The sequence below is a fragment of the Struthio camelus genome, chromosome 6, assembly GCF_040807025.1.
Source record: "Struthio camelus isolate bStrCam1 chromosome 6, bStrCam1.hap1, whole genome shotgun sequence".
In the NCBI taxonomy this organism is placed as follows: Eukaryota; Metazoa; Chordata; class Aves; order Struthioniformes; family Struthionidae; genus Struthio; species Struthio camelus.
In genome coordinates, this window is record NC_090947.1 from 24639531 (window position 1) to 24660022 (window position 20492).

General features: G+C 35.4%; 1 protein-coding gene across 8 annotated transcripts in view; it reads right to left on the minus strand.

Moving 5' to 3' along the window:
- Positions 1–20492, minus strand: part of XIRP2 (xin actin binding repeat containing 2) — a 101947-nt gene that overhangs the window by 24477 nt on the left and 56978 nt on the right. For all 8 annotated transcript variants that reach the window (XM_068948709.1, XM_068948710.1, XM_068948712.1 and 5 more), the window contains 2 exons: positions 11621–11784; positions 7067–7198 (listed from right to left, as the gene is read on the minus strand). In XM_068948709.1, the coding sequence (XP_068804810.1) occupies positions 7067–7198; positions 11621–11784 (296 nt within the window). The remainder of the gene's footprint in view (positions 1–7066; positions 7199–11620; positions 11785–20492) is intronic.

A 20492-nucleotide genomic window follows, 5' to 3' on the forward strand; every position in this document is an offset into this window, starting at 1 on the left:
GCAGCACGGTTGGTCATGTCATCAGAAAACTATGTGCACGCTTTATTTTTTTGAAGTGAAAATCAAGGCTAGAAGGAAAGAAGTAAATGAAACTATTACAATGACAAAAAATGAAATTTCTTATTCTCTGTTTTTTCTCATTCAGACTTGAATCCTTCTCAGCTTTTACAGATATTTGCAGTGAAGTCAGTGAGTAAGATAATTGGATTTATCCTATTAACATTAATGCAAGATAAAAATGTAAACCTCCATATAGCAGTGGAGTGAATAGTCTCTTTGCTATCAAAAGAACAGCTGAAGTTCAGACAGAAGAGTCATTCCAGCAATTTGCACGTAGGAAAAAATGCATTTTTTTGGTGTGTGATGAAATTTTACTATAGTAGTTTGCAGTAGACTGCAAACTGAAATAGAGTTTATCCAAACCTAGGTAGTGAGCACAGTTACTGTTTTTTGAAGGGGCTAAAAGGAAGGTAGAGTCATTACTCCTGATTTTTACTGACGTTTCCCCTAACTTGCCTTCCTCCTTTTTTAGTGTTCCCTTAGACGTGGGTCTCTTCAGTTTCCTGTCTCTACTCTCTTCTGAGCTTTCTCAAGCATTTGTTTGATTATTTTTTTGTTTGCCCTTGCTTAGCAGGCTTTTCTAAAACAATTTGTTAGATGAAACTCCTTCTAGAAAAGTGAATCCAATGTTAATTAGTTTGCGGTCTTGTTTCAGAATTTAAATTAATTACAATTAAAATCTGTATTAAAATGCTTCTTTTTTAGGTGTGCATATTTCATGCTCTTCTATCTCTTGCTTTGGAAAGCAGTAAAATAATGCTGCTATGTAAGATGGTATTCCCAGTAATAAAAGGAAGAAGTTCACCTCACCAAGAAATAGATTCAGAGTCTCTACAAACTCAGGTGGACTCAAGTAGTAGTTGTTTTCTTCCCCCACTATAAAAAATACAACTATTAGCAGTTACCAGCAGCTAGTATGTACTATAAGTTAGAGCTGCAAAGTAGTGCAACTTAAGGAGTTCTAAAGTATTCCTAAATTGTACTGTGAATTAAACTGCCCTCGCTAACTCCAGAATCAGGGAGAAGTAGAAGGGTGCGGCTGCAGTGAGGATTCAGCCAGTCCCAATAAAACAATGTTTAGAATTCTCAATAAAAAATATTTGATAGGTGCTTGTTTGCAATGACCTTCATAATTCACTCTTTGCTTAGCCACCATGAGTAGGGCAGCCATCCTCCAGATAAAATTTATTGTCCTACACTGATTTGCATCCTCTGCACAGCATACTGCATCGTTTATGAGGATAGGAATGTGGGAGGGGGGGAGGGAGGGAAGAGGTTATGATATCAGAAATCGGCTTTTAGAGATAACTGCATGTCACTTTTATTTTAGGAAAACCCCCAAATGTTTCCTTAAAAGATCTATAAATGTATGCGCTGAATGCCCCAAGAGTGAGAATAAAAGATAATTTGCCTATTTATTTATTGCCTTTCTATGTGCTCAGTTCTATAGAGAAAGCCACTGATGTATCAATATAGTTCTTGATTGTGCGGCATCACATATATGTGATATGTAGATACCAATCTACAAGTAGGCCATTTATGTAATATACCCCCCAGTGTTGTGTGTGCTTATCAGTAAGCAGATGGGTTCCTTTTCCAGGGGAGATTTCCACCTAGGAAGTCAGCAAGTCCTGCTAAGCCCAGGTCATAATAAAGACTGTGTTGTGCAGGGTCATCCGCAGTGTTTAGATCATGCACCTTTCTGCCTTCGTGGAAGCTAGTTAATGTATTGGGGCACTGCATGTTCCTTGAGCCAAACAGCCTTTGCGCTTCCTAGACCACAGGTCTTTCTGTTACAGAAGATGCCTTTTTTTCCAAACCTTTCCTTCCTTCACTTTTTTCCTTTTCAGTTTTATTAAATTCCTTAGTTGAATAAGCAACATGCATCATGAGGTGTAGAATAGGGGTACAGTTGCTTCTTCAGCCCCAAGTAGCTGGGTGAAGAATGTTAAGACAACAAAAATCAAGAATGAACATAGATGAATTTAAGCAACATTCTCTGCTCCACATAATTAATTTTAAAAAATACCCTAAAAACAAAGAAATCTGCTACTATTTTAGTGTCAAGCAAATTAATTATTTTCTAATGAAGGGAAAATGTAACTGTAGCTGTCATTGTGACTTTACCGGTCTGCTTCTGAGTCTGAGTGGTGCTTTGTGGGTGCAGCTTCGTTAGTATTTTAGTTTGGATCAGGAACGTGCTTCTGAAGTGAATTTTCTGATCATCCCTATTGAACCTTGGTTTGCATCTCAGCATAATCTTGGAGTACGTGAACTGGATTCCTTTGGATGAAAGTAAAGCACATGTGCACCAGCAACGCACTTAATGCATTCCAACAACCACTGGTGGCATCCATCCCAAAGGACCACGCTAGAGCTAATTTGAAGTAAAATTCCCAAAACTTGCACTGTGCAGAAAGCACGTCCTCAGCACCAAGGATTCCTCTCAGTGGCTCTATTTCTGTGTACTACATGGCTTTATGTAGTCATATTTTTTTTTCACAGTCTAGCCCTATTTTGTTACCCTTGTTCAAGAACAGCATCTTACATGAAAAGCAGAAACCGTTGTAAGGCATGGATCCAAATTGGGAAGAACAGTTTGGTATTTTGAGTTTTTTAATCTAGCATTAATTTTATTTGTTTTCATTTTGAATTTATGTGTGTATGTATATAGATATTTATATGCACACACAGAGTTTACACTTTGGTATTCTGGAGGGTATTGTATAGTGCAGCAGAAGAATTGGTGACATTGAGAGAGACTTCTCTGGTCTTTCCGGGCTCAGTAAGCAGAAAGAAATGAAAATCTCATGGGAATAAACATTTTGAGATATTTCAGCCCAGTTTTTCAGACTCCAGTGTTTTAGATTGTTTTGATAATTCTGACTTTTTGGATAGCAAAAATTTTAAAGTTCTTGAATCTGACAGAAAATATAATGAAATAGGAAAGTAATAACGTGGCAAAATGGTATATTCAATAGAAGGAGCAGTATAAAACAAAATTGCACTTGAAAACTGTGTTCTAAGCCAAGTGTTCAGAACACAGAAGAACAGAATTTGACTTGCCCAAATGCATATTTAAGTCTGACCTCTCGTGTATAATTATTAAAGAAATCCTTAGAAATCAGTGCAGGAATAGAACGGACCGACAAGAGGTTCATAGCTCATCCTTCTAGTCTGAAGCAGGATTATGGATACCTTTTCTGAAAGATACTTGTCTAGATAAATTTTAAATGCCAACATAGTTTCCACAGCCTATGTGTGAGGCTTTTTCCATGTTGAAGTGGGCAGAATTACTTACCTTCTATCTCTTATATGCAATGCCTTACTCTTCATATATCCCAAGGCCGCCTTTTTTGTCATAGCCTCTACTGAATCTACAGTCCACCGTAGCATTCTTTTTTGCAGTATTGCTTTCTAGCTAATTATTTTCAGTTCGTATTTGTACTTTTTGACTATTCCTTCTTAAATGGTGTTTTTTACTTGCTGTACTGAATTCTGTCTCTTTCAGGTCTCACACCACTGCCAGTTAGCAGTTGGAAATCAAGTTCTACCTTCCAGAAGACTCACAACCTCTTCCAGTTTGGTAGTATTCACAAACGGTGTAAATTCTACTTTCTGTTGATCCAGATCATTTAGGGAGATACCTAACAGAACAAAATTTATATGCATGTTCCCCAATCCACAATATACCATGACAAATAACAGCTCTGTTTTTTTCCCAAATATATTTTCTCCTTGAAGAATGTATGCTGGGTCCCTCTTACCACTTTAATATCCTCTATGTGCATCTTAACAGTGTATTTGAGCACCTTCTCCGATACTGAATTTAGCTCTATAAATCCCTGTATCCTCTTTTTCCTCACTTTTTGAAGATGCTCATTATATTTACTTTTTTCCAATCGCTCACTGAGAGACTCTCAGTGAGTTCTCAAAGATACACTGAGACTCTCAGTTAATAGCTGGGAGATTGCTTTGGCTAGTTCTTTAAATATTTTAGAGTGGAATTCAATCAGTCTCTGCCAACTTGAATACATCTTTCTTACACAAATGTTATAACCCATTCTTGCTTTAAAGTACGGTACCTGGAGAAGCAGGAGGGTTATAGGAAGAGTTAATCTTTTAAATAACTCAGTATTATATGATGCAAAGGCAGAAGCAGCTTTGGGTCTTACTAGTTTCATTCACCTGATGTTATCACAAGAATCTTTTCCTGCAGTCTTCTATCTTTTTCTTCTTACTCCTGATAGAACTGGATCAAAAATGAAGAGAGAGTACAAGCAGCCTTCCTCACTACACAGCCCTGATAAATCCTTTGAGTGTCCTCCAGCCTGTCCACTGACTTTGGCACAGGTTTTGTGGGGAAAAAAAGTGATTTTGTAATGAAAAAACATAACACAATTTATATTCCCAAGCATAGAGGTAACTGTAAATCTGAGTCTTTCATATCTGAAGGTCTATTTTGCAGTGTAACCAGCATTATTTTAATGCTGCCAAAAAAAAAATCTCATTTCAAATTCTATCGTGTCAGACTGAGACATATCCTCAGCATGTAACTGACTTTAAACACTGACTAGTCAACATGGCAATACAGTTTGTGATAAATGAATTAGCTATTAGCATAACAAGGCTATTTTATGAGGTTATAGTTTTCTGGATCTGATAGGAACTGATTAAGCCAGGCCTGGCTTTTTGTTCCCTCAATGGAAATGTGGGAGCTCAAATGCCATGTTACAAATGCAGAGAATGGGCAATAGTCCCATATACAGAGCTCATACTGTTCCTCCAATTATGCCTATCTACAGATCTCATCCAACTGAAGATTTCCTACTGGGAGACTGGTCTTACAGTAGTGGTCTGATCCAGCTGGTTTAGAGCACTTGGGCTCAAGTATTAAGAAAATGGACTGTACTGCCAAAACATACCCGAAGAACACTACTGAAGGGAATGACGGTCTTCAAACACCTGACGCCAAACCTGAAGAGAATCTGGCCTCAGTGATTTCTCTGTGTCAACTGAGACAGTTTGCAGATGTTTTAAAGCATTTTTAACTCAGCAGAAAAACCACATAACTGGACATAATCATACTGGGACATAATCTTTGGCAATAGAAATTGTTATGCAGTCTCAGAATAAAAGTCACTACTAATTGCCCTGGTGAAACCTTAGGATGGCTTTTTAAATGTGGCATTAAGATGGCATATCTTTGCCCCTTTCTTTTCAGTTAATTTTAAACACTGCAACATTACATGTTGGGATTTTTTGTGGCAGTTCATGATACTCATGATATTTCAATAGTTCATCACTGAATGACATCTCTATATTGAAAACTGCTTAATCTAAAAAATTTGCTATGCAGATCTTTAAATTGTGAGCTAATTGACCTGGAAACAATCATTTGCACATATGAGATATGAAAGCTAATTACAGTATAATTATTTATAATTATTTTTAAATATTGCCAGAAATCTAACAGAATGTTCTTGTTTTTAGCTTTAGACAACCCTAACCAGTTAGGGCTTCTGTTACCAGGACAGCATGTCAGCCAACATCAATCAGTATACCTCTGCTGACAGGGGTCAATTTAACTCTGCAGTGCATTATGCTGCAGTATCTTCACCTGAAGTCAATTAATGTAACCTGAGGATGGAATTATGTCTATTTTGTCATATAGGTGGTGTGACAAGGAACTGGGTCCCAGTTCACCGGGGTTGGTTGCACGACTAGGGACTGCAGGAGCAGCTCTTGTCAGTGAGGAGATTCCTAGTTCTGCCATTCTATTTAGAGATAAGGAAAACTGCTCATTTCACCTGCTGTAGAATGGAATCACCAATGGACTTATTTTCAGTACAGAAATGACTGTCCAGCCTCATGAGAGATGAGAGATTATTGGAGAAAGAATGTGTATGTGCATTGCATATTTGTATGCAGTGAAAGGAGAAAAAGTATGACATGGTGTGAGAGCAAATGGTTGGTAAAAGTATCAGTTACAGTGCACAAAATACACTTCTGTATATTTTATTTGCAAATCTAGTTTCTAATAGAAACGTAATAGATACTGCTACTTACTTATACTTACAATTAATTAATTTATTTTTCAAACTCTGTCTGCCTTTGGATACAGAGGATGCTTCATTAAAGGAAGACACCCTTTTCCCCTCCGAACTGGAGTTCTGCTTGTTGAGTGTACAGATTGTGGATATTGGTATGGTATTAATGTATAACAAATGAGAGCTAGCTAGTAGATATGATACTTATTTAACACAAAAATGAAACTATAGAAGAACGTTGATGTGTCCTGTTCTACAAAGTTTGAAAGCTATATTACTTAAAAAACTCTCAGATAAGTGCAGGGTGGTAAAGCAATTTACTGTGCCATTACTGTTTTTTGGAATGCACAGGATAGTGCAATGAATTTTATTATACCAGACTTCACATAGTCCAAAGTCATTATCTCCTACAACAATTTTTCATGATATATGCTAATGAAGTAATAAAATCCAAAGACCTTTTATTTGAAATAACACTTGGAAGCTGCTCTGTGTATTTTCATGTAGCATCTGGGTTCTTCGATACAATTTTTGATCTGTTTAGAGGAGTTGATTAAATTTAATTCAACCGAAGCAGCAAATTCCATTCCAAACAAAATGGTTCAACATCACTACAAGTACAATATATGCAAACTATTGCCATAATACTTGATAATGACTTAAATCTTACAGACAAGGTTCAGCACAAAATACTCTTATGATGATAACCTGTTCTACTCATAAGTCTAGAATTGTCTATATTGACAGTTTATCTACATAAGAAGTATATGATTACTACATGATTAATATATCATAGTAGTATATCTTAAAGAGGAAATTCTGTGAGTATGAATATTATGGAAACATTCTCTTAGCTATAATGAAAACTGTTCAGTAAAGCGAAGAATCATATTTTTCCCTTCAAGCTACCTAGCAGGCCATACCTCATTTGTTGCTATTAAAAATGCCATTGTTACCTGTACGGACTTGTGCTGGTGCTGGTACTGAGCAAAGGTGTTTTGTGAAGAGGTCATCTGGCCTTTCTCAAATTGTTTCTTCACTCTTGCAAGGCCGCCAGGCACAGTACAAGGCTCTGTTTCCTCTGAAGCCTAGTGTAATAAAATATGGCCGGTTGTTTTTCATTTGCGGTAAGAATATATTTCTCCGAGTTGATTTTTTAAAAATTAGTTAATAGCAATACATTATAATGCTTATTAATGTAAATCAGAAAATTTGGAAGCACATGGTTATGTCTCTAGCCTCTTATATAATCTGATATAAACTTATTTTAATAATACACATGAATTAATATTAGCATTGTAATAGGTATAGTAATAAGACAGGATTTTTTACAGGATTTTCATCAGAATACAAAACATATTGATACTGTTAAGATTAATTGTTAAATTTCATTGGCCTATTTTAGGACTTTCACTTATCAACCAAAAATTAAGACTTGCAAGTTTTGAAGTTCTTCTGGAATTTTACAGTTAGAATTTATTTTAATACTAATTGCTAAATGGTTCCATGTGAAGTAGATCCTGTTGTTCTAGCTGCACATTCATCTCTATCTAAATTGACGTCTAAGGACTCAGTGATTTCCTCTGTAGTTTTAGGGATTTGACATGTATTTTCAGCAACGTATTTTTAAGAATTCCACAGTCATCAGCAGAGAAAACAAACACTCATAAATACTGTTGATTACAAGTTCAAAGACCTCTGTACAGGAGTCATAAACTGAATTTCAGAAAATGAAAGGACTATCTGTATTTGAAAAATGTATGTATATTTGGTTTTAATCTTTAACATCAGAAGTAGTAGATGCCACCTCAAACGAATCTAGTAGCAATCACTATGCAAAACAGTCCTTCTCTCCCATGTTCCCTCTTCTAATTGTATATTCTGAGTTCTTTTTTCTTCCAAGTTGCAACCTGGCCCTCTCTGTACTCTATCGGTAGGTACTGTTGAAAAGCGTAGAGAGGCCTTTGTGAGATGCTCGTCCTTCACCGACAACAGTGACAAAGGTCAGAAAAGTGCCCTTATCCTCAGGTTCCCTATTCTAGTTTTGTCCCTTGTGTGTTATCTCATATATGGTACTAGAAAGAAGCCTTCAGCATGTTGGGCTTATTAATCAATATACAGAACATAAAACATACAATAATTAGAAATTTCTTTGTAACGAATAAGTCATCTGAGGTAACTAGTATTCACAGGTGATGTGTAACTAAGCAGGTTCTAAAAAAGCAGCATTTTTTTCTCCCTAGGATGCAGAAGGTGCAATTGTTTCTACACATAGATGTATGAATGTAAAAAGCAATTATTTTAGTGAATGAACATTTTAGGCACCCTTTGTCAGCTGTTTGGTGATATTTATAGTGGGTAAATACCATTATTGCTCATTCAAGCATAAATGTTAATTCATTTTAAAGGAATCTGATATACAGGTACTTATTCCAACAACCATCCATTTCAATAAGAATTTATGAAGAGTTCTAGATCGTAAATGAAGTAGTTTATATGTATCAACATTCTTGTGTCAAGCTTAATAGAGTTTTTTATTTTTGAGAGAGATGTTTAATTTTAACAGTGTCTCTAGTTACAAAAGCAGGGAATTTGAACCTTCTCAGAAGATGTTTAGCAAATTTGGAATTTACGCCAAATACACAAAGGCAATTACAAAATAAAGAAGTAAACAGGCAGGAATTTGGTCATTTGAAAACATCCGGACTCAGAAGGTGAGTGTGGCTGGTGGCTGTTTTCAGAGTGCTGATCCAGTGCTGCATGTAGCGTGGCTTCTGGGCTGCCTGAGCACACACAGGCCAATTCAGTAGCTGCGAATTGTTATTCTCACAATCAAATTGCAGGTAAGAATGGGAGTCCTTCTACAGCTCTTCTTGCAGCTGGCTGGTGACTAGTGAGAACCAAAATCCATTGTTTTGCCACAGATACGCTCTCTGGCTTAGTTTACAGTAAGAAAAAGGTGCATTCTTCCCATCTGCTAAAATCCTTGCTTAAACAAAGACTTGTCATTCCAACATTGTACCAAGCCAACACCTCCCGTTTCCTGATAAGGGATAGTTGAACTACGACTTCTAGTTAGAACTTTAAGATATGATAAAAATACCATATCTTTTTTTATCCCTTAGTATTTCTGTGCCTCAGTTCAGTAGAACTGAGGCAGATTTTCCTGAATGATAGATAAATGTGTTGGGAAGTGCTCTGCTACTATAATAATAAGGGGAGACATACCTTAGATAGAAGGTGCAAAATTACTGTGCTGGACTGCAGGATTTCATGTTCTCAGCCTTTTGCATTTGTATCTATAGAAGCTATTCTATATTATGAATAGTATGATATTTGAATATCATGTTAATATTTAATTTTGAATTATTATTGGTTTCACACTGTGCAAAATTATAAAGTAGTGTCTTCTAGTCATGGCTATCACTTTAACAGTGGCATCTATATAAATTCATTCTATAGCATTTTTGTCAGAGAATGCTGTTTTATGAAAATCCTACATGATTATATCTTACTTATATAACAGAAGTAAAACAAATCTATATTGAGATAATTATTCAGACTAAGATAGAAGATAAACAGTACAATACAAACAAATAAAAATCTTAAGTTACTTATTTCATATATATTATTCATATATATATTATAATACTTAAATTACTTATTATACAAGTAACTAGCATCATTATTTTTTAAGCAATAAGCTCTCTGAATACAACCAAAAGGTTTTCAGTTGAAATACCCAAGACAGCAATATCTAAACTAGACATTCCATAAACTTTATAAGCTGTAACGAACCCAAAGTTTCATACCTTTTGGTATTGACATACATTTCTGAGCCTTGCTATTATATTAGCAAAAGCTTTGTGGAATGTGTAATTGAACTTCTCTAGGGAGATAGGAAGCTTTTGTTAACCTGCTACTTTCTTATGTTTACAAAACTTACCGTATTTTTTATAATACTGAAGAGTTTCTATTGCAGTGAACAAATAGGAAGATCTTGTTATCACAACATAATTTCATGTTGCTTTTCCTACCTGTACCCTGCGTTGTGATTCTATGATGCTAGTGTCTTTTTTTTCCCCTAATATTTTTATCATCTGTCTGTGTCTTCTTGGGTTTTTGAAGCCAATGACCAGCTTCTTTCCTTGGTTTCCCAGCAATATTATAAATGAATTTTTTGCTCTCCTTATTATTCACTACATGTAAAATATAAGCTGTTTTCTAGTATATTCTATAGTACTTAACTGAGTGAAAAAAATAGCTCTTTTTCCTTTAATTAAAGTACCTTTGACTTCCTTAAATAGTCTCTACCACTTGCCTCCATTGCATTAGGAATTCTAAAAAAGTAGAAGCGCATGAAGAATATCACCTTATTTTAGTGAGTCTTCTGTTTGTTTTGCAAACTGTTTGTTCATCTTTTTTTATTTATCCATTTTCTGAACGATTCTTTTTTTCACATTTTCTAACAGCAAAATCTTAATAATATTTGCTATTTCCAGCACATATTTAAGATCCTGGCTCTGAATTCAGTTCAGATATTGCTGTGGCAGTTCGCTCTTCCTTTTCCTTTTGCTCTCAAGTTATGGCAATATAGTAGTTCTTATGTATACTCTGAGAAGGTGCTCAGAAATACTGGGAAAGTTAAAGTCAGATTTAGAAAATTCTGCTACATTAATTGTCCTGGTGTTATAATTCCGCAGACATTTTGCAGGAATTACCAATCCTATACAGACTTTTTGTATTCTGTACTAGTAACTACACTGGTAAAAGAAAAAGCATGAACAGGTGTAAATGACATTTGAAATCTGTAGCTTTATTTTAATGGAGTACAAGTTCTGTTGGCCAAATACTGTATGTTACTTAGTAATAACATTAAACGTTTCGGTAAAATAACCAGTCTGTATTGACAGATTTATAGAAAGTAATGCAGCAAAATTAGTAAGCCTTTTCTAAATATTATTTTGACATAACAAATGTCTTTTTTGATAATTTTATTATAAAACAATACTTTTTCTTAAACCTTAAAGCTGCTGTTTTGTAATAGAGTAATTTCAGATTCTTTAGTTTGAACAGCAAGAGGTCTAAGCTTAATATATTTTGAATATGATGTTGTTATTTGGTGATTTTAAATATTCATAGTAATACAGAAAATGCTAGTTTTTTTAAATTATTAGTTAATGGAATAACTGTGTTGCTAATCTCTCTCACACCTATGTTGACTAAGACCTTCCTAATAAATGAAGTACATGCAAGAGTGGAAGTAAAAGAAAAGTACTTCCACTGAATTAAAATGAATTGGCCAAAAGACTAAAGGTATTGTATGAAAAATTGCATTGACTAGAGAGAGATACAGGTGTATCAGTGTGTTTGCTAGGTAGATTTAATAATTTAGATTTCAGGTTTAATCTATGTAGAGATCAATCTGACGGCTTGTATGAATAAAGAATGCAGGAAATGTCATCATGTAAAATATAGAATTAAGAGGGTAATTAAATGTAATATCTTACATTAGCAAAGGAGCTGCTGCTCTCTACCTTGGACACAGCAGCTTGATACATAGCCATTCTTTCTTTCAATGAGATAGTGTCCTGGAAGTCCAGCGATGTGTTACCACTCCCGGGAGTGTTCTCTTCTGGTAGTCTTCTAACAGTGTTGGGACAACCCACTGTAACTACAATCAGACATCATATTTTCTCAGAAGGAAATAGGTGCATTTCTTTTCAAATCTTTACAGAAAAGCAGTAGCAGAAATGAACATTTTGATCAACTTCTTAGCAATTGTACCTTATTTTTGATTTAAAATATATAAAGTATGGAAATATTTAATTCAACAGAGTTTTTGAAACTGCTGTTCATCAGGGAAATAACAAAAAGCTTTTTGTTAAAGCACACGCAATTTTACACAGGAAGTATTGCATATTTTTCTTGATAGGGTTACGTGTGCATTATTTTATACTATAAAAATGATTCTAAGCACTATGAATAACAAATTTAATTAGATATATTGTGTTCTAATTAGCTTTATACATTATAGTATTCATTTGTTTAATGGAGCTCATTGCAGAACTGACCATACATTTCAACTGTTTACTGATATTGCAATAGAATATGTTCTAGTATATTTAGTATTCTGCTAGTAAAACCTTCTTGAAATTTAATTATCTAGCTTATCAACTACATTTTAACCTTACTTAAAATGAAAGAAACATCAGGTAAGCATATAGACATCAAGGAAAATCAAAACAGAAGTTTTCATTTGCAATGTGTCGTTATTGCGCTGTAAAATTGGTCATAAAATAGAAGGTCCATATTTTTGTGACTCTCACTTTTAACCTAACACGCAGCTCTTTAGTCACTTACAATGCAACTGATTAATTAAGACTCACTTCCCATTAAATATTTGCACTTTTAGTCAAATCATCTTCCAAGAGCTTAATTTTATGGTTGGTTTCTATTTGATTAAGTAATGCAGTAAATGATTAACATAGTTCATTTAGTAGAAGACAGCTACTAACTTTGAACTTGAAATTAAACTGAGTAAAACTCTGTTATGTACATATATTTGATTTGATTATAAGTTCAGCCTTAAATTAAAAATTTTACTTACAATAAGTCATATTGCTACACCTTACACTAGTCATAAGGTGTCTTAGAGGCATAGCTTCTACTGAAATTTACTGAGATGCTGCACATACGCTGGCTCCTCGTGGTCCTTAGCAATTCAGAAAATACGTAATAATCGTGATCCTTTCTCTTTTTCCACTCAGGTCAATTGCAGAGAGTGGGCCATATGGCCAATTCTGAACTGAGTCTCAGTCACCTAAAGTAAATTAACTGGGGTTTGTTTGTTTTCTTCTGGGTGAATCTCAGTACAGGTGATGGTAATAGTTGAATAGCAAGACTGAACAGTTTGAGCTCTCTATATAAGGCAAACTGTGACTGAGACACAGCCCCCCTGACCTGGAATTCAACCCAACTGCTGTAACAAGTGCTTTGTATTTAATAACACTTAATGTATTTCACCATGTTATTGTCTTACCAACCACAAAGAGTAGCAAGTTTATGAAGCAGGTAAAAGGTATTTCTAGTGTTTTGGCAAAATATAATCTGCTAGTTCAATGGAAATGTTTGCTAGTGATTTTAGAGCCTCTAAATGAGCCAGACTAAAGAGTTTGATCCTCCTGATATACTAAAAAATCTGGAAACAGTTGTAGTATATTCCATCTTTTCTGCTGGTAATGGGAGAAACTTTTAAGAGGAAGGATAGACAAATAGGTATAATTACAAAACAAAACTGAGGCTGTGGTTTAATAGTATTTTGTCCCTACAGAAGGGAAAGGTGTTTTAGCTAGAAGAGGACGGAGTTCACTAAATGCTGACATTTTCCAGAAATGGGCCTAGGCTTTTAAGTATCAGGGTCCATAGCAAGGCAGTAGTATCGTAATCTGTAGCTAAGCCTTCAGTTATAGTGACAAAGGTGCAGTATGGGACTCAGTTCATTATGTCAGTGCATAATGGGAAGCATTTAGGAGGCTGCAAGACATTTTTAATAGCTTCAGAACGTTTTGATAAAATGTAATCTGGTATTTCAATTATGTAGTCCTCAAAGATGTTCTGTACTCAGGATTGACCCTGGAATTCTGCAAAACCATGAGAAGTGCTATACTGTCAGCCTTAATGGCTCCTTGGGACACTTCAGATCAGCCTGAAGACAAGTGCACATGGTTCAGCTTCAGCCGGAGTCCTTGCGTGATAGTGGCAGTTGTCATAGAATTTAAGGTAGGTTTGTGATCTTTCATCACGTGTGATGTCTATACGGGGAATATGTAGACTTTAGTTACAGTTGACATAGAAGTATATGAGCATGCAGATGTGTTGTAAGTTACCCCTGGACTTGTACGTTATTGCTATGACCTGAAGGGACTGGAATCTATGCTTTAGCAGGTCATTTGGGATTTATCTGAACTCTGTTGCCTATAGCAGTGTAAGAAATGATTTGCATAGTTTGCAGGAGACTCGGAGGAGACAAGAGGGACAGAGTGCCCAAGAATAACAAAATAGTCGTCTTAAGGGGATTTTTCTTTTCCTACCAGAAATATTGAAAATGCTTGGTACTGTGAAAACTTGGAGGAGCATAAGCCTGCGTTAATTGTATATTGTTGCATTGTGAATTGTATACACTTTCTGGGAGGCAGAGAATTAGATCAAAGCATGCATATATGGCCAAGTACAGAGCAGAAAGAGGCTGACTGTTAGCACTAAGGCTATTCTAACCCTTAGATGAAGTATATGTTTGTTATGTGTCATTAGGTTATAACTAGTGACCCTTTTCTTTCTTTGACTGAGAATATATATATATGTGGTAGAAGCTCTTAACCTGCATTTTTTTTGAACATCTTTATGGCTCCTGGACAAAACAAGTAAATCCACTTCCATCTGTAGCAGGCTCTCAAATAAACCTCGAAGTGATCTGGGCAAAGTCTTGGAGAAACCTCACTGTTGCTGGAGAAATAGGCAGAAGCAGTATCTAAGATCATAGATCTTAACTGTATCTGAAATTAATCTGAATCATTATCTACCAAAGGGTTAATATAGCAGGATTAAGAGGAAGTGGATCGCATAGAAATAAGGCAGTGTGTTTAGACTGTGTGTGTAATTTGCATATTCTCTAGGATGGCTCCTAGGACTGTTCGTAACAAAACTGTGTAAAGAATGCTGCTTGGTAACACATACTGCACATACTGCTTTCTTGCTATTGCATCTGTGGCAACATAACGTAATCTGACTGAATAAAATAAGCAGAATGGTAGCTGTTTTCTTCTCCTTTAAATCTTCAAGAAGCAATATCCTCCTTAGGACAGAGATTACTGTATGAGAGTATCTTTCTTATTCAAGAGATTGTCCAGTCATAATGGCAGGTGGAATGTCAAGAAAAATGAACTGAATTTAAACAGGAAATGCAAGTACAAGTCTCTCTTATTATTTCTAAACTTAAATGATCCCTTGGAAAAAAACTGCTTTTTTTCTCTATCAAATTAACACTGCCCAAATTTCATTATTTTCTTTTATTTAAACACCTGCTAAGTGCAAAGGGTAAGTGTCTTTGTGCTTGTGAGCATGAGAGAATCCAGCATTCTAAATAGTTGAAAAATATTCCCTGGAGCACTGAGTTTTCAGTACCAAAGGCTGAATAAAACAGATTTTACAATCAACGGACTATAATCTGAAAGAATTTCGTGCAAATATCGGAGGAAAATTGCCCCTGTGAATGTTTCAATAGAGATATATAAACTAAATTTTCCAAGATGCAAAAAAAGTGCAGCCATAATATGTAGAGGGTTGAAAATGTTTTAAGAATCAAGAATAAATTTAAACAGAAATCTGTTTAGTAATTTTTTGGAGGGATGGGATTAAACACAAAAGTACCACAGCTAATTTCATGATTTCATTATAACATGGTAACTCATATATAACTACTATAAACTGCAATAGAATGTTACTAGAATAAAAAAAAAAAAACTTCTAGTTGTGTAATAAAACTCATGTAAACTGTGCTCGAACAAAAGCAGCTTGGTTAAGGAAATTGGGGTTTGCATTTGTGGAAATTTAGGTAAATCTAGCTAAAGCAAAAGCGGAGCAGCTGTGGAGGAGGGCCTACAGTAAACATAGATAAAGAAATGCAGACAGCTTGTTTGCTCCTGTCTGGATGAAGCTACAGTTCAAAGAACATTTGAATAAGTAAAACCTTGTGTCAGAAATTCCAGTTTCTTGCCCCTTCAGTATTTTCATTTCATGAAATGATCAGATGTGCTATTTCTATGTGGAATTTATTCCTATGTTAACATGGTAGTTGTCTTGGGTTTTTTTCCCCTTTCTAAATATGACTCTAGGAAGAGTAAAATCAATAGGCTGGTTGGTTCAAATGTTAGCTCTGTGTAGTCACTGATTATTTTTTGTTTAGTAAAATCATAATATTAAGAAATTATTAAACAAGAACAGTCCTGTGATACTTCTTATTGCTCTGGAAAATTTCACTGTGAAAACAATTTTGTTCAGCGTTTCCAATCCTGCAGGAAGACAGAAACATTGCTGGAGCAGCTCAGTATAAGAATATTTCTAAAGAAACAGCCTAGTCCTTCAAAATAACAGTTTTTATGTGAGATGAGAGGTCTCCATGTGAAAATATTTCTCAGAGACTATTAAAAAGGTGTGAGAATTTAAAGTATTCCCTTACGCTTAACAAGGAAAGGAGATGGATTTATTGTCTATTAAGAAAACTTAAGACATACATATAGCGTAGCTAATATGGTGCGCAACAGGAAACATTTCTCCTGCTCTCATAAAACTTCATCAAACTTGCCAACAGGGGATTTTCCACCCCAATGAGGCTATATTTGGCCCATCAGATCATTTCATTTTCAAGAATTTTTTTTTCCATCTTTTTTTTTAAAATAAGAACTATCTGCATATTTCTCTACTAATTAAGCAATGAGATGTCGCTGCTGGTCTCTTAAATATTGTTTCGCTTTTGGGGGGCAGAATACACTAGAAGAAACCTGGCAGGGTCATAATTCTTAAAAAAAAAAAAAACCCCACCACAATAATTCCCATACTAGCTACATGAATGCAGAAGCTACCCTTAAAAAGTAACCTAAAGCTACTATACAATTAGCATGATCAGGAGCGCTTCTGGAACTGGAATGTCAGAAAATTCAAGACAAGAAGTCTTAGCCACGTTGTGGAGAATCACTAGAGAACTGGAGATTTAAGTAGGCCTGTCATTTGATTTCAACAACAGTATTTCCACAACATGGAAACTAACATTAAGAAATCCTTGATAATGTTTAAAGTGTCCATTTAGGTGTTAATATTAAAATGTTTAAAGGCTAATTCTGGAAGAACTTACTGCAAAAGAACTTAAGCAACTCTCCCACTGAAGTCAGGGAAATCTTATCTGAAGAGGAATTTGGAATTGAACGTAATATCTATAAGCAATACCAGTGATCGTGTATAGCACTGAATTCAGTTACAACAGCTATGAACTGATCTGTGTCCTTTTAGCCTTATATAACAGAACAGGAATAGAAAATAATGTTTAACACTCGTATAGCACTATACAGTGCTTTACAATTGCAAATAGTAATCTAGCCAATATACAAACTCGAGGATAATGTAGTCTGTGTTCATGTGTTTGCTGTGAGTATGAGGTGTGTGACTTCATTGCTTGCATAGAACTGTTTCAGCTTCTGCAATGAAAACAATGGAAAATCCTTTCTGACAGTACACTAGAGAGTATTCTTTTTCTCTTAAAAATCATCTAATCCTACCTACCTTTCTTAAAGTTAAGATTTTTGATTTTCTTCTGCTCTTGTATAATTTAATCCTGCAATAGTGATGTAATCAGACAGGACTACAGGGAAAGGATTTGTACTGCTTGATGCACTCACGTTACAGAGACAAGACAGACTAAAATATTCAACGTATAGGTAATCCAACCCAGTAAGTACCCAAACCCAAAACCTTAAATCCATTTCCAAAAAGAAAAGGAGGGTCAAATACACAAATATGTATGTGTTTTGCTAACCAATGAAAGGCTACCTAAATGCTTTATATATTCTGATGCTGCTCACATCCTGTCTGCTTATTGTAGGTGTGCCATATCACTTTGTTGCAGCAAAGGGTTGTTTATTCTCCCTCTTCCACTTTTTAGGGCCTTAAAGTATTAAAAAAAATATTAAGGTAGCAGTAAAATATTTAAGAATGATACTCTCTTGTTTTTCTCTCTACAAGTATAGATAATACTTAAGAATTTTCAGTGAGTATAATTAGGGTACTAAGGTATTCTTACATTCATTATAATTTCTTTTAAAAAATCATCATGATATAAATTGAATATCTATGGGAGTTACTTACTCATTGCATATTTCATAAACATCTCACAGTCTTTCATAACATTTATACATACAGCCTTCTTGCCTATCTTCCCTAGTGAGGTAGAGAAGTACTATTTTACAGCCAGGAAGTTGGGGCTCAGAAAAATTAAATGAGCCTCCAAAAGCAGCACAAAACCTTGTGGCAAATCAGCAAATTGAGACTATTTCTTCTAACTGCTGCACAAACAGTTAGAAGTATTTTCCATCATTTTCTGTGACAGGGACATGGATTTGCAGGGGGAGAAGCTTTTAAATGCAAAACTTGAGAGTATCATTTTAAAATGAGTTTCTACTATGTGAAGGATTTTGAAGGAATTTCCTCCTGCACTGAATTCCCAGAAGGGCCTTGTCCATCTCCTGGGAGAAAATGCTTCTGTTTAAGCAGCAGCAAAAATATAGTTGCTGACATGAGACCTATATAATCAGACCATGTAATACCTGCAGTCCGATCTTCCTCACATGGCAGCCAGTATGTTTACACTAAACAAACAGGGTACGTATGTGGAAATGGAAATGTGATGATATTTGAACAAATACTCTGACTAGTCTGTTGCAATCACAGAGCAGCAACCTGTGCCAATTTGCATATTAGTGCTTACACAAGATTTTCTTTCCTTTGTTTTTTATTTATCATTTTTAAAAATAGAAGAAAACAGACTTTAAAGATGTAACTTGAGTAATTATAATACCACAACTCAGAAGTCATGAAAGACCAGGAATAAGCCTCACATAAAAGCATAAAAATAAAAGGCAGGCTTTGAGCCTGTGAGCCTCCCATAATGCAATCAGATGCGTCAGCAAAAGCCTCAGAAGGATACATGGGCAGGTGAAAATTACACGGCAAAACTGCTTTCATGGAAAGCAGAACAAGCATGTTTGAGGCTTTTGGCCAGTTCTGCTTTCTGCCAGAGATGATTCTCTTATTGTAGAACTGCAAAAAGCAACGTTTGAGAATGAAGACTGATTTCCCACTTCATAGAATAACCCAATTGCACTCCAAAATAAGGTAAACTCCTTCCCTGGAACTTCATGTGACATCCCTCCCATGGTCTGATGTGGGAAATCCTGAAATATATTTTCTATATCACATCTCCACAGCAGAGCTAAGGATTATCCTATGCATCTTTTAATCTGCCCAGAATTAGAGCTGTAACATGTTAGCATGTTTCTGCCACTGACGCTAGTTTGTGGTAAATAAACTGAATAGCCTCAATCTGCTTGATGGGTATGGAAAAATAAGTAAACACTTCACTGTTCAAATGAAAAGTGAGTAAAATCTGCTGGCCTCTGTTTGCCCTCACTAACAATAGCCCTGTTTGCCCCTAACAATGGCCACCAGTGTAGCAGACTTACTACCATTACTTAATGATTTAAATTCTTTAAGGACTTCTCCATTATAAGAGCATTTTCTCTACATAATTCAGGGAGTTAAAGAGCAGAAGAAATAACTGCTGTGACAAAGCAAATCTATTTTAGTCCTCATGAAATTCCAAGTTCAAATGACTGTTGCCATATTCTTGTTGAGGTTGTTCTGTAGAGACATGGGAAAACAGTGGGTGTACTTGCCTTAACCCTAAATCCTGTTTGCTTAGCCATTAAGACAAATCTCAGGATTCATGACAGTAGGATGAGTCTAAAACCGACCATGATGTTATAGCATGTTAAAATATTAAATAGCTTTTTTGGGAGAAGGGGGAGGGGGTTGAGATTTTGTTTTGCTTGTGTTTTTTGTTTGTTTGTTTTTTACTCTGTGCTTTGTCTAGTCTTTACTTTGAAACCCTAGATGACTTACAGGTGTGGTCTCAGTGGGTGCCACGTAGACCACCAAAATCACTAATAATTACAGGTGCATTACTACTTCCCTCATCAGGCTACCATGATCCTACTTCAATCTGCTACTTTTTGTCTGCTGTTTTGGTTCCTATACAGGTTAGATTTAAAACATGGTCTTGACAAGGCAACAACACATTAAGCCACAAATGTTCCTCCACATCTGGAAGCCCCTGAGCCTCTAGTAGTCTATACCAGATTACAGCGCATGTATTTGAAAAACAGAATCCCTTGTAGCTTATTCCTTTCTAAACATGTGAGAACAAGTTTTAGGTCACTTTTCTGAGACCAACAGGATAAATACTTAAATCTGCCACAGTAATGCCACCAGGTCTTTGACTAGTGCAACAATCTCCAAAAGTAAACCTTTTCAGACACTTTTATCACTTTTATTGTGTTTTGTACTTTCAGTTGGAAGAATTCAGTCATTTTCTTTTGTCTGAGCAATTTTGCATGTCTCAACTTTTGACTCATCAAGCACTCGCTATACTTCTTGGATCAAAATTAAGGCAGTTCCAAAAATGAAAAGTTACAGGTGCCCTATAATGCGACATCATAAAAAGATCATAAAATATAGATGGTAGGCAGATTAGATAGAGTTAAAATGACAGCGTTT